Source organism: Rhipicephalus microplus, chromosome 6 (assembly GCF_043290135.1).
Source record: "Rhipicephalus microplus isolate Deutch F79 chromosome 6, USDA_Rmic, whole genome shotgun sequence".
Classification (NCBI taxonomy): Eukaryota; Metazoa; Arthropoda; class Arachnida; order Ixodida; family Ixodidae; genus Rhipicephalus; species Rhipicephalus microplus.
Genome location: NC_134705.1, coordinates 119411996 through 119426816, shown reverse-complemented (window position 1 = coordinate 119426816; position 14821 = coordinate 119411996). Strand labels below are relative to the sequence as shown.

The 14821-nt window shown below is 44.9% G+C and overlaps 1 protein-coding gene across 1 annotated transcript; it reads left to right on the top strand.

Moving 5' to 3' along the window:
• The first annotated feature begins 399 nt into the window (after positions 1–399).
• Positions 400–10360, top strand: LOC142766009 (isocitrate dehydrogenase [NADP] cytoplasmic-like). Its single transcript, XM_075867821.1, has 3 exons — positions 400–513; positions 7670–7974; positions 9778–10360. The coding sequence occupies exons 1-3, from the start codon at positions 400–402 to the stop codon at positions 10358–10360; spliced, it is 1002 nt and encodes a 333-aa protein (XP_075723936.1).
• Positions 10361–14821: the final 4461 nt, after the last annotated feature.

Here is a 14821-nt window from a genome sequence, read left to right as displayed (position 1 = left end):
GAAGGTTGCCCAGCTCCGTAATTTCTTCAAGCTTGGCACCCCTACAGATAGACGCCGCTTTAATTTTCTTTCCTTGTGGCTTTATTGTTTCTTGATTACACATGTTTTTGTGCGTCTTCATTATTGTTGTAGTTGGAATAGGTGGCTATAATTTAACCGACCCTTCCATGTTCTTACGCTACAACTAAATAAAAAACAGCTATAGAAACAGAAAAAAACAAAGGGGAGAGCACGCGCGCGCGTCGTGTTTCATGTGCGAGTTCATCAGTATCATCATCAACATCTGCGCGTGGCTCGAAGCTCGCGAAGCAGGAGCTGCTGGTCTTCTTCGAAAAGCACATCTTGGTTCACCGCTACGATCGTGTCTTACCAGCGAGTTCGTTCCACTGTGCCAAGGCCATGGGTCGTCTCCAGTGCAGCTCCATCGTGGAGCCGCTGGGCGACGAGACGTCGAGCAGCATCTGGGAGCAGGCCCGTGAGAAGCTTAAGCCTTTCGTCGAGACGGAACTGAAGGTATGTGGGCGCGTGCTTTGCAAGGGATTGCCAGCGGCGGCTTGCACAGTTTCGCACGTTTTTTGCAGACGGCTCTACTAACGAAGAGCTAAAAGAGTTAGGGCAGGGTCTTGTGATGTCATTGAAGCTTCAGTTTCATTATTTTCATTTCACCCGAGAGGAGGTGTTGTGTATGCGTCTCCGTCCTGTATGTGTGTCTGTTTGCTTGAGAATAAAGGGGAAATTTGAGACTGTTTGTAGTCCTTCGATGCAGTTAGAGACTGTTACGCCTGCGAGTTCACACCGAATGTCAATGCTTCTGCAAAAGGCAATCTGTGTCAAGGCCAGCAATCGAGCCCGCCTGACGCGATCAACTCAACGACGTCATGAAGCGGTGGTGCCGGTCTGTCACGCAACGCACCGCGAGCTCCCTCAGCTCGCGAGCCCGTTGAAGCTATCGGCGCTTTCCAGCCTGGCGAATCTTACGCAATGTGTGGGAATGTCACTCTTCCTTCACTCTAAGCCAAAACGGAGCAACAGGGGTATAGGGGTTGCTCTTTTCAGGGAGCATTGCATTGCCACTCCCATTACTCTCCTAAAAGGAGTAACTGCAGAGGGAGGAACCGTTGCTCTCCTTTCAGTTCCTCCTTCGGGGGATGAACAGTTACTCTCTCCAGTTCCTCCCTGCAGACCAACAGTTACTCCCACCAGTTGCTCCCTGCCGACCAACCATTACTCCCACCAGTTGCTCTTCTAAGAGCAACAGTTACTCTTTACCGTTCCTCCCACGTGTTCGCAGTTACTCTCTGAAAACCAACTGCACATGCTTCCAGTTACTCCTTGGGGAAATGAGTATTTATCTCGAGTATGCTTGTCACACGCTTAACACATGGCGAGAGCTCCTTGGAAGAGCACTGCTTGGGTGCTTCTAACACAAAAAGTGGACAATATTGAAAGGAAAATAAATGCTTTATTGTTCTTCTTATGGGGCGACGTGTGACCACACGTAAAAGTAGACTTCGCCACACCACAGCCAGCACTAAACAAACACCATAATACATCAAAGGTTTTCTGCGTCATCCGTGGAAAAACAATCTTGAATTTCTAGCATAGGGCAGTCTGTGTCATCATTGGTGAGAGAAGGGCAACTTCTCCAATTCTGAAGAACTCAAGTTTCGCAGCTGGTGTTTCCATCAGGCTAGCGCAGCAGAACGTCACCGCAGGCATATGTGAAGCATCTCATTGCTGCAAAAAAAAAAAATAGAAGTGTGAGGTTAAACATGCCAGAATCAATTCATTACAATGAGTCACACACACTGCAGCAGCGCTTACATTCTAGGATGTCTACTGCAAAACGAAATGTGAAAAAAAGGAAGGTTCGGCCAAACGTTACTTGGCAAGCCATATAAATGCTGATGTGGTAGACGCTCTTCACATGATGTCTCAGACAGCAATATTCTGGAAGAAAATGTGCAGCACCTCAACAGGGCATATTTGTAGTAGTTAAAGATACCCTTAGGTTCAGTTAACTTGTTTGCTATACACAGCCAAGTGACATTTCTATGAGCCCATTCACCAATGGGCATTCTAAATGAGGCCATGTGTGTGGCAAATAACACGTACTGTTCGCTCATGTTAAAATACTTATTTAGCTCGTGCACATAGTTGCTCTCGATTCTACTGTTCTATCATACGCTGCTGCGTCTTGAATTGTGCAATACCTGTAGGCACAAGCCAAGCATGCAAAGCCTGCTTGAAAGCAACCATTTGCAGAGGCTACATGATAATCTTCAGTATATTTCTTTGTACCTGACGCAAACCGCTGGACAAAACTATAGACAAATAAATGTAGACCATGCTACCTTCAAAAAATGCTTGAAATTTAGAAAACTAGGGTGCATTTGTTCACTCGGTTGACGAGTCACAGCCACGAGATATGTAAACGAAGCAATATATCTTAAGGCATGCACAGATATTCTGATTCTTTGTTTGACAGTGTCACAGATAGCTTGCCAATACATATATATTTGAGAACAACAAGATGTGAAGCTTTTATTAGTTCAACGTCTTGTTGGTTCACAGCCAAACAGGTTACTGCTTGTTAGACAAATTGGAATAAGCACACCATGGTTTCCAAAAAAAAAAGCATTATTAGAAGTTGGCTCCCGGTGTGAATGTCTGCCTATTTATTTTGTACTGCCTTATACATGTGCCACAAAGACATTTGTTGAGGATGTGCTACCAGTCAAGCCAAGATCTCATACTTGGTCAATGTGATGGAAATACAAACATTAGAAACACTGCCACCTCTAGTAAGAGCATAACACTTCAGTATCTTGGACTAGCAAAGAGGTGCACAAGAAAGTTAAGCCCACTCTTGCGGAACTTTGAACGCGAATATTTCAGAGTGGGGGAGGTCAACATGCTGTGGCACTTTTAAACCCACGAAACATCTGCAGAAAACAGGGTAAAGGCAAGTCAAGAAACGCTGTTATGAAGGCCTGCGCATGGACAGCTATGTGAATCTAGGCCCAAGTGTTATGCCTTGTGCAAGCCAAAATCCAAGTAAATAGGGAAAGCATACTTTTAGGAGTACCAGCGTAAACAAATCTTGGCAGTTGGCTTTTTAGTACAAACAGCAATCCCTGCAATGAAAACATAAACATTTTATCTTAACGGTAATAGTGTGAGCACACACACGGGCCAGCGGAGCCATGTCGAATTGTCAGTGCCAGAGTAACCATGTGGCATAATGAACTATTCTCTGGCCAACACATGCACAGTTTGCCCCTAAAAAGCGATGCTTTCATATACGTAGTACAAAAAGTCTGCACTTACCAAAATTCACTTGCTTTCTGTACTTTAGCATCGTTGGGAGCATCTTTATCTGCAGTATAAATATTTGTGTCATATCCCTGAAAAAAAGTAAAAGACATGCATCAAATATTGTTTCATTTGGTAGCAGTGAAGTCAGGTTAAGAACAGCCAAGTGGGAATAAGCCTAATTATGTGCATGCGGCAAACTCCAAACGGCGTTATTGAGGTTGTCGAAATTTTCGTCGATTGGTATTAACGTCGATATGTGACTTCAACGGCATGCCAAGTTTTCACAGCGCATAAAGATTTCATGATGCAGAATAATGACAGCGCTAACGAGAACATACAGCATTTATGATTGTCTTTTACAATATTCAGTTTTGCTAAGGTTTTGCATCACTAAAGAAATCTGAAAGATTTGGGTCATTCCTCCTCCAATTGTTCTGTCAATATGTAAACTGCTCGCTTGATGGTGCGCTTATAAAATAGTACGTTCAGCGCAGAGGTGAAGCAAGTGACGCAGTGATGTGGGCAGATTTTTTTTTTTAGGCGTGCGGGGAGGGGGGGGGGGGGTCCGCTTATCTGAATAGGCCGGGCAAGTGAATATGGTCGTCAATTTGGGCTCCCTACGCCCGGCCTAAAAAAATTCTGTGCGCAACCGCCTGGATATGCCAGTGAAGTGATGTGACAATGATTTGTTCACTTACTGATTTACATACACTTTACATCTCTAAAAAATGCGGCCCAAGGCCCCAACACTCAGCCGTTAACATTACATAAAGCCAATGGTAGAAAAGTGCCAGTATGAATGCAGCTACAACCCCGCCCCAATGTTTTTTCAAGCGAGGTAGTGTTGCGGAAATGAACTTTTAACTGCAAAAGTACACTGGCACTGCAGTGGTGACAGGGGAAGCAAGAGGGTATGCAGGCGGTAATAGAGGTAATTTAGTCCGATACGGCTAGCAATGGATACGGTGAATAAGAGCAAATCATTTCTCTTTCAATAACGCAACCACTCAACAATGTATTGTAAGAGCATTAAATGTTGCTGGAAATGCCACTCACCTGCACGCTGATGCATGCACAGTCCTTTGTCTGACGAGCGAACAGGCTTGCAGATAGCTGAAGACGTGTTTACGATGTGTTTGTCCACCCAGCAGCAAAATCCACAACTACTTCGCGCTCCATAAAGATAAATATACACTAACCTTCATCACGAATAAGTAGAAACGCAAATCTGCGACACACACACACGATCAAAACATAGCTCACAAGCTCGCACGTCCATGTGCTCGCCAACCACAGACCTTATGAAAATGAGTGAGTAGTGCGAACGCGAACCTAGTTGCGCCGAAAAAAAAAAAAAAAACGTCGAGCAGAGGCAGCACAGGCGTCAGCGCAATAATTTCAGTGTGTTCTCCTAATACAATTATAAAAAGAACTGAGGTACACTAAAACTCATAAATAAATATAAAAAGTTGAGTGTAATTTTTATTTAGTGCTAGTCAACATAAACACTCAATAAAAATTACTTTGTAACTTACATCGTTTGCTACACTAGCGCCGCACTTGTCGTGCGGGCGCCGATGGCGCAGATTTGTCATTCTGCCCTCAAACTACACGGTGAAACGTACTACTAAGTGTGTGGCTGATGAGAAGCGCGTCTGGTCCGCTTTTTTTTTTCTCCGATATATCTGGGCGGGGGGGGGGAGGGGCTCCTTATGCACGTGTTTCGGTGCTTGATCGACTTTGACGCCCTTACTTCGCGGACGAACGGCGTGTCTAGATTTTTTTATCGTTGTTTTGCACGTGTTTCGGCGTTCGGTCCACTTTGACGTGCCAACTCTCCATTCTGCTGCTGCGTGTGTTAGGTATTTGCCGTACTGTATTCTCACGCCTTCTGTGTTCAGCCAGCACTGCTATCTTATTATCTACGGATGCTAAAATAAATCACTGTTTTGGTTTGGTGAAGTTTGACACACAGAACAAACAATAATCTGGCCCATGAATATCAATGCGGGCGGCATGCATATTTGTGTGCGGTGCCCTGCCGGGGAGTAACCGTTGCGTGACGAGAGCATTTACAGCGGTTCCTCCTTCCGTTGCTCCCATACAAACTTAAGATGAATACAGTTGCTCCCCCATTCTCGAACAAGTCGGCCATCTTGTTCCGCTTGGTCTTTTCGGAGAGTAACAGTCGGTCTGAAGGAGTAAAAACAGCCGTTGCTCCCATTTTGGCCATTTTTGGCTTAGAGTGTTGACTGCAACCGCGCGCAGCAATCGGCGCCTTCGTGTCTGGCGAGTCTTACGCAATGCGTGGCAATATCCCTCGTCCTTGGTGCCACCACGTGTAGCGGCGGGCCCCATTAGAGGATTCCGACATCACGGCAGCGGCGCTTCTGGTTGGACATTTGGTTACTCAAAGGATTCACCCGGTGCCTATAAAAAAAGCCCTTCGGCGCGTCGCCAGCAGTAGACCTATGTGTCAAAGAAGAGAGCGCGGCTCTTCGAGTCTCTAAGCTGTCGGCCCCAGTGCTGAATTCGTGACACCTCTATTTTTTTGCTGAACATAAACCTTGCCTTAACTCACCGTCGTCTCACCCGTTCGCCTATCAGCTTTGCGCAGAAGCAGTCGCGAGCTGAGTAACACGCGCTACCAAACGGCTGGTGGCCGTGTCGGCGGAGTTCGGAGCAGTGGCGCCTTCGGGACCGTGTTGGCGTCTCGTCTTCGTAACTGGAGACAAGGAGACGAGACAAGCATGATCCTATTAATTGGAGCGCCTGCCTGCAACGTTTTTTTATGTGTGTCTTAGTTGGACACTGCAAAGTTCAACACAGATTAGCTTTCCGTTATGTTCAAGATTGTCCGAGAAGTAAGTGCTTACTAAGCACGCTCGAGTTTTAAAAAAATGTTACGCAATTGCACACGAAGAAACAACGCATTTGTGGCGCCATCGCTGCATAATTAAGAAGAAACTTCACTAACGAGGCAGGAAAGAGTGACACATAGACGTAAAGGGGCCCTGCAACAATTTGGAACATCATCAGAAAATGCTGCCGAACGGTAGCAGAGGCTCAATATAGCGCAGCACACGGCCTGGAATTCATGATAAATTATCAAAGTCAGCTAAGAAATTCGCTTCTGTCGAAAAAGGACGATACAAGCTAAAACCTTTATTGTCTTAGCCATTGCATCAGCCATTGCTTGATTTGAGCTTCCCACGCTCTGTCGTTACTTGGGCCATCGTGGGAGGCCGTGACTTGTTCAAGCGAGCACGCGTGATTGCACTGAAAAATCACGTAGTCGAAAAAAAAAACTATGAAAAAGTGCTGAATATTACGAGGCGTGCCTGACGTATTTTCTTTCTCCGTGCCGTCCCGCTTTGCTTAGCTTCCCGCATTTTCGTTGGGACGACAAAAGAGAGAATGCAATTGCAGCGTGCGACAAATCTTAGTGACTCCACTCGTACTGTACAGATACTAAAAATGTTTTCGGCGGTTATTTTGTGAGGCAATAAGCTCTTTCAATGAATTCATTGCAAGGCCACTTCAAAAAGTGTTGCAGGGTTTCTCTGCATAATCTAGTTGGTGAGCTAGGTTTGTGCTGATTCTTTCTTAGCAATTAATCTTCACTTCCAAGCTCTAAAAGGTCCTTGAGAAACCACTGGCCTATTTCGCTGCTGGCATCTCCTAAACTGTGTTCATCATACCCCTTTGTGAGCTGCAAAAACCTGTTAATGGACGAGCGCAGTGCGTGCAGAGTAGCCCGAATACTTTTATATGTGTCTTTGACAAGGCTATTGTAATTTTCACCCACTTACAAATCAACACTCAAGCCTGCATGGGCGAAAATTCATAAAAAAAATTAAAAGGGGGGACAAATTTGCCGTGGCAGGTATTCTGTTCAGTATTATCTGTAACAGATTGAGTGCTAGTTGATTTCAGTAGTTTCACAGAGCTGAGAGGTATTGAACCCGGGTACACGCTACAAAGTATAAATGCGATGAAAAATGTTAAGTTTGCTATGGCCCACTGTGAAGCCATTCAGACACATCATGTTGGCAACCAGCATCTCCCCTCTCTTCTATCTGAGCACAAGAGGGGTTCAGTACTTCCCTGCCCCCCAGCTCTACGTCTTACGCCACCGCAAGCTTGCACTTATCGTTAGAGCTTTACGTAAGCTCCAGTGGTACCTAATTTAGAAATTGCCTCTCTGGTAGAGTACACTGTATCTCTCGTGCAAGCAAACATGTGGCATTAATCCTACTGTATTGTTAAAGTACACCATCATAATTGAAAAGCGGCTTGCGTGCAGCGTGGATAAAGCACGCGAACTATTTCACTCGTACATCCTGCGCAGGTACGCGACCTCTTCTTCTCCAACAAGAACGAGATGGATAACATAGCAAAGCTGCAGGCCCGCGATGCCTTGTGGCGCTTTAGCTGTGGCAACAAGCGCACCACCATTATAGCGGTGCGCGGCGTACTGGAGAAGTACCAGATGAAACGCATGTTGCAGTTTCTCAACTCGGTTATCCGCGACGCTCTGGGCGGCACCCTCTTCCGCAAGCCCATCATCAGCGCCAACGCGCAACCACTGCTCAAGCAGTGGGGCAAGACTATCGTTGTCGCTTGCCGTGCGTTCGGGGACCAGCACCTGGACAGGTACAGTACCAATGCTTTCTTCAATCTTTTTAAATGCGAAGCATCTTTAGCGAACTTCGGCGACTTTGAGCTCTATCTATCTATCTATCTATCTATCTATCTATCTATCTATCTATCTATCTATCTATCTATCTATCTATCTATCTATCTATCTATCTATCTATCTATCTATCTATCTATCTATCTATCTATCTATCTATCTATCTATCTATCTATCTAGCTAGCTAGCTAGCTAGCTAGCTAGCTGTCTGTCTGTCTGTCTGTCTGTCTGTCTGTCTGTCTGCCTATCTATCTATCTATCTATCTATCTATCTATCTATCTATCTATCTATCTATCTATCTATCTATCTATCTATCTATCTATCTATCTATCTATCTATCTATCTATCTATCTATCTATCTAGTGGCTGGCTGGCTAGCTAGCCAGCCACTTACGTTTGGGTGCTCTCGTGGTCACCCCCTTAACTTGGCGTGAACCAAAATTAGCCTGGGAGGGTAAGGTGGTTCGACAAATATGACGCGCTCGTCACAATCCCATCACATACGTCGTCAACACATACCACCTGACAGTGGCACATACCCATAGTCAGGTATGTGCCGCTGGTATGTGGGTATGTGACACAGGTGATTGACACTTAGTATCCACCCAGGAACGATGACAACACACATTGGAAATTTTAACGCACGAGCGTTAATACCCGACATTGGTAGCGTCGACCCGTCGAATGCAAAGAATAATTGTCAGGGTCCCAGCTGGAATCGAACCCAAGCATTCTGCGTGGCATTGAGCATTTTACCACACAGCTACACCAGGTCTCGGAACGACTTTTCAAATAGTTACTAATCTTCGTGAAACGTCTTTAGTGGTTGCAGTGCTGCCTACCCAATTTTATAAACATTACATATGTACTCATTTGATACAGCCGCCACGTCAGGTTAATGCCAATCGTGATTAGTTGCCATGCCCTGAAGCTTGTTTATGTACAATATCCAGGGCCAGCATCCTCGCGAGCATCAGCGCTTCATATGAGCTTCTGGTGTTGCCAATACGCATGTTACAGTTGGCATCGTTGCGCAAGTGCAAACAACTGGTTATATAAACATCTGCAACTCTTCAACATATGTCTGTGCGTGCAAAATTGGAAATATAATTAACGCCATTTCATGACGTGTTGCTCAATAAAAAAATCGCAACACGGTCACCTTCCCTCCGCATGCTTAGCATAACGTCGATTATGAGGCACGTGGGATCTGCCAAATTTTTTTTAGCACTAGCTCATTATTCGCTTCGTTATTGTGCATGCTGAAGTGGTAGTCAACTAAAGGGTATTGAAGTTTTTACATCGATCACACGTTTTGTAGCGCAACCTGGCCAACGAGATGCCACCTCTTGTCCTCTGTTGGTCATCTGGTGCTGAGATTTTGTTGCATAGAAGTGGCACAAGCTTGCTCTCTTCAAAGAACTGTGCTGGCCTGATACTCGAGATGGCATATTTTTGAAAGGTGGGTGGCAGGACAGGAACACGCCCGACGCTTTAGATGAATTCGTAGAACAACAGAGACGTTATCCGAAGGTTCTAGGTTTGGTTCCTACCGTCAGCAACTTGTCCGTTCATCCACTTCAATTTCTTCACGTTAATGCTTCATTGTCTGATAGTCTCATTGGGTGGTGTCTGGTAAAAAAAAAAAGCCAGGCCTTCATCAACTCCTCTTGCTTCAAGCAGACGTGTATGCAATAATTTGTGAAGAGTGAATATCTTAAGTTTTCTATAGGACTTACCAACAACTTATCCTGCTACCCAGGTCATTGCACACGAAACGCGTCTTCGTGTTGGTCTGCAAGACGTACTACGGCAAAATCCGGTCCTGGTTTGTGGCTCAGGGTTTCAGCTTGATCGACCTGATGATCAGCAGCCTCTCCTGCCCCGACGATCTGACCATGTTTGCAAACGTCGCCAAACGCACCATAACGAAGCAGTTCCGCTGCTACATGACTAGTCTGGAGATGCCAATGAACTCGATGGCGGCCATGTTCAGCTGGACGAAAGGGATGCTACGCAGTACCAAGCTGGATAACGACTCCAGGCTAGTCGACTTTGCCAGGATGCTAGAGAAGGCGGTTGCCCAGCTTTTCCTGTCCAGGTACATGTCGCAAGACATCGAAATGTGTTTCGAAGGATTGGGCACCGTGCGCAGGAGGGACTATTTGAACACACTTGAATCAATCGCCAACGTAGCCGTGCAAATGGCGTCAGTGTACAAGCAAGTCTTCATGGAAGAGGCAATCGCCATAATAGTCGCCTTCTCCCAGCACAGGGCTGCACAGCACGTGTGGCTAATCTGTCTGCGATTCGCCGTTTCTGTGGGAAATCACTTGATTTTTTAAGTCTCTTTCTCTCAGGTACTATGGCGTTGGACTTCGTTTTGAGTAGGATAATTTTTTTGTTTCGGTAGATGGAAGCCACGGCAAGCAAAACGCACTGAGCTATCTTATATTTGCTAAGTCGTTCGTTTCGTTAGACGGATGCAACGACAAGTAGCAAGCGCTGGTTGCTTTCCGTTGTTATAATCTAAGAAATAAAAGAAACATTACGATCGAAACGCCCGTCTCATTTTTAACGCGCTGAATAGCTCGTTGTGCGTTAGTTTTGAGCGAGAACTGTTTTCCGCAAACCAAATACAAAACATGCAAACAAATTTAATAGTTTTTTGGTTTGATTGAAAATCAAACCATGTTTAAAAATCCCATAGCTAGCCATTTCACCTCCCCCGAAATGTGGCCACCGCCACTGGGATGTGACCACCGCCATCATCGGGTTAGCAGCTCAGTACCTTAGCCACTTATCCACCACAGCACATTAGTCAGATACTTATCTAATCACTCAGAGTATTCTCAAGTGAAAGCAATGGGTTCGTTAGTTCGAGCAGTTTTCTTGATAATACAAGTGAATATTTTATCCATCAATTCTGTACCGCAATGTCCTTACTATCCGCTCAACCCTTTCAGTACGTAGTTTTAATGGTCTCAGCTCTAGGCATTATTAACATCATCACCAGCTGGCCGATTCCGCTGAAGATGAAAAAAAAAAACGTCGTATACTTGATATCTCCTATTTTCCTCGTACTTTTTATACCATGCCCGTGTGATTTAACAGCTTGAAATTACAATTTTTTCTCAACTAACATTTTTTTTTGAACCAAGGAAAAATTGAAAAGCATCGCCGGGTCACGACGGCCATTTTTTGAAAAGTGGGTTTTCGGGAATTCGCGATCATGCTAACAGTGACGCAAGCTATATATCAGAAATTGTTTGTGGTTAGCACAGATAGAAGTAATGAAGAAATAGCTTAAATAATTTTATCAAGCTCTGGGTAACCTAGGTATTTCTAAATATTATCAAAAAACGCCATCTCTATAAAAGTCGCTCGTTTTTTGGGGGCCAGATTCTGTTTCTGTGAATGTTATAGCTTGTTCATACTTTCAGCATTGATAGCACCTCAAAAATAGTAATTATTCTCTTCATTTTAATTTGTCCAGTAGTTTTCAAAGGAGTGAATTTTCTCGCTCTAAACATGAAAACCGATATAAAAAACACACTCTCAATTTCGCTCAATGTTTTTTAAATTGTACTCGGTAAACTGTGTTATTATATTCTGAAAAAAAAAATGTTGGCTCAATTTGATGAGAACAAACTTCTTTATTTTCAAACATTGCGTTTTCAGAGTGTGTTCACTCTTATGTTCACTTCCATATATTTTTTGGCAAAAAATACAATAACGCTGTTTTTCTTTTTCTGATTGTGCGAAATAACATTAGTGCGTTATTTACTGAGAGTATAAATGTTCTCCTCAAAAACGACATTTCGAATGAAATGCATACTAGTATACTTCTTAACGATTACGCAAAAATAAAAAAGGAGGGCACAAGAATCAACACTGACACGAGCAGCATTAACAACTCTTGTGTGGGTACATTATATCCTTATATTTTCTTGCGCAAACTGGTTAAAATAAACTTTTTCAACTCTCAAAATATAAAAAATACGAGCAAACCAGGAGATATCAAGTATAGCACGTTTTTCGGTCTTTCGTGGAATCGACCAGCAGCATCGGCAACAGTAGCAGCCCGACTATACGCGCTGCATGTTCCTCCAATCAACCCTGTCCTGTACTTTCTGCGGCCGCGTCTTACGCGTAAACTTCTTTCTTAATCTCATCTGTCCCCCCAATTTTCTGTCTCCCTCTCACGTGGTTGGCTTCTCTTGGAATCCAGTCTAATGCCATTTAGATAACTTCAGGCCTGATCACTGTGTCTGCCTCAGCCTCTGACATCACTCCGTTGTGACCAGCGTGTTTTCACTGCACAGACGTGCCTAGCTTGATCTCGTTGCTCGGTAGACAGATTGGCAAGCTAGACCACGGCCAGACTCGACTCCTTCTCCGGCGCTCCCCTTACGGCCTTCGCATTGGGGCGTTTTGCTGCCTGCCGCCGCAAGTTCGGGGTGGCGCTGCTAGACCACTGTTACTCCGTCGCCTCCAAGCGCGTTCACGGGCGCAGTGTGCGCGCCACAGCGCTATGGCCATCATAACAGCGCTGAGTACGAGGAACAGAACCAATTGCGGCGCCTGAATTCTTGAAGATGAACGTTTTATCCACACAATACAGCTCGGTCGTTGCATGTGATGAGGTTAAAATGGTATAGTCGACTTCTGAGAGCACCGCTTACCCAGTCGCAACCATTCCGGCAGCTTTCCCGGATTTTCGCACACGCGTGTTGTCACAAGCAACAGTAATCCATTACAGCGCACAACATTCAGAGAGAAAAAGCAATATTTATTTTGTCGTAAGGTGGACTTGAGCTTCCCGTAGGTAGACGGCGATGACTCCGCTTTCCGTTTTTCGGCTGTCGAGGAGCCGAGGTGGCCGAGGGGCCACGCGCTGCAGGTTCTTTACGCGGCCTCTTCGTAGCCGGGACCATATACGAAGGATACTGATCGAAGACCGTGGGCACGGCTCCTGGACGCAGTTTCCATATGCGATATCCGGGAACATAGTCATTTTCCGTGAAGTGTTTGCTGCACACTACAGTCGATGCGGACTTGTCATTGATGACGAGGTTTTCACGTGAAACATTTTTCCTCCACGTCGAACACTGTTCCTCATCGCTAGGAAATTGGTGGTACGACACACCCGGTGTCTTCCCTTGCTGTGACTTACACAGCGGCACGCAACAATAAACCATGGCTACGCTAGTGCAGTTAGCGTGCCTGAGCGTGTCTGATGCATTGTTTACCCGAATCATCGAACGCAGTCAAGAAAAGTCGCAGTCGGCGACGCGGGGAGCCGGCGGAGCTTACTGTGAAGTGGTGCTGCCCTCTACGCGTCAGAAAAAAATATATGCGCGGCGCCGGTATTGAGAAGGCCGTAAGGAGCGTGCGGAAGGAGCGTCGAGTCCGGCCGTGGCCAGACGAACGTTTCCGCGGCGGGCTGGTGTGCTTCTTGGTGACGTGAGAAGACAGTCTTTTTCTGTGTCCACACTCCGTAATCTGCTGCATGAATATGTGATGTGTTTTGTGCACTGGATATTCGCAATCTGTACGGCTGCAAGTCTGAACGGTTGGGCGATGCTGCGTGGCGAATTGTCGTTGCAAAGGGATCGAAGTTGCGAGCGTTCTCGTTTCCTAAGGACAACCGAAGAACGAAATGGTACTGTGTCGTACGTCAAACTGACGTCGACATTCGTTTTCTTGGTGACCTGAAGGTACGTGTGCCGGTACTACATATTACTAATTGGTTCCGATTGCCCCATCTTGACTACGTTCTGTTCTTGCTCTAAAATAAAGGTGTCATGTGTGCTTCTGACTTGTTGGCGTAAGCCCTGGCATTAAAATATTAAACGCGCATGCCAGTACGCTCTTCAAACAGGCGTATTTACTTCAGGGTGGGCAAGCATTTTGCTATCGGCGATTAGCGCCACGAACTTGTGCTACTTTCATTAACTTGGTCGATAAAAATAGAAGAAATGACATGGTGCATCGGTTTCGTGCATATAGTATTTTCTTTCCGGTATTCACAACACTTTATTGCGGTCAGCACCTTAGCATAATTTGTTTGTTTTAAATTTAGATGAGTGTCTACACTTACAGTAAAACGCTTGCTTAATTGGTTTTTAGTTATGATTTCTACCAAAAGTATACCGATACAAAAATCGGCAGTGAAGTAGAAGCGCCCAAGGGGGCTACATGGTTTAATATAGACCAATACTAATATAATACGTTTCTCAAGACCTAAAATATATCACCAACTACGCACCACTGCGAGAGTACCCAAAGCAAAAGAGGAAACGCTGCTTCTTGTGTCAATCGCAACATTGTTTTTGTGAAACACTTTGTTTTTGTGTTTCTGTTGCAATGCTCATGACCTTGATAATATGCTGAATACCAGACTTGTGGCAGCAGCACAAACTCTGCTCAATAACTACGTGTCTAAGAAGACAGATGTTCAAGAGAGTACAAAGCTTTCCAGATGAGTAAGAACAGATTCTCTGCATGCTCTACGTAGTGTGTTTGTTTGCGAGTGTGTGAATAAATAATGATTAAAATTCGCCTTATTTATTTTGTCCGTTTGTTGGTTCATAGAATTTTGCTTTTATGGATAGACCACACGTTCGATAGCGTACAATCTTTGACCTTTTCGTGAAAAAAATGACTCACACGTGAATTTCTAAATGGTTTGAAGCGCAATAATTCACTTAAACCAGCAACCTTTTTGATATAAAAGGCAGAATAAAGCTGTTAAACTAGTAAAACGCGCCGCGAAGGCTTAATATTTTTACTGGGAGACGATG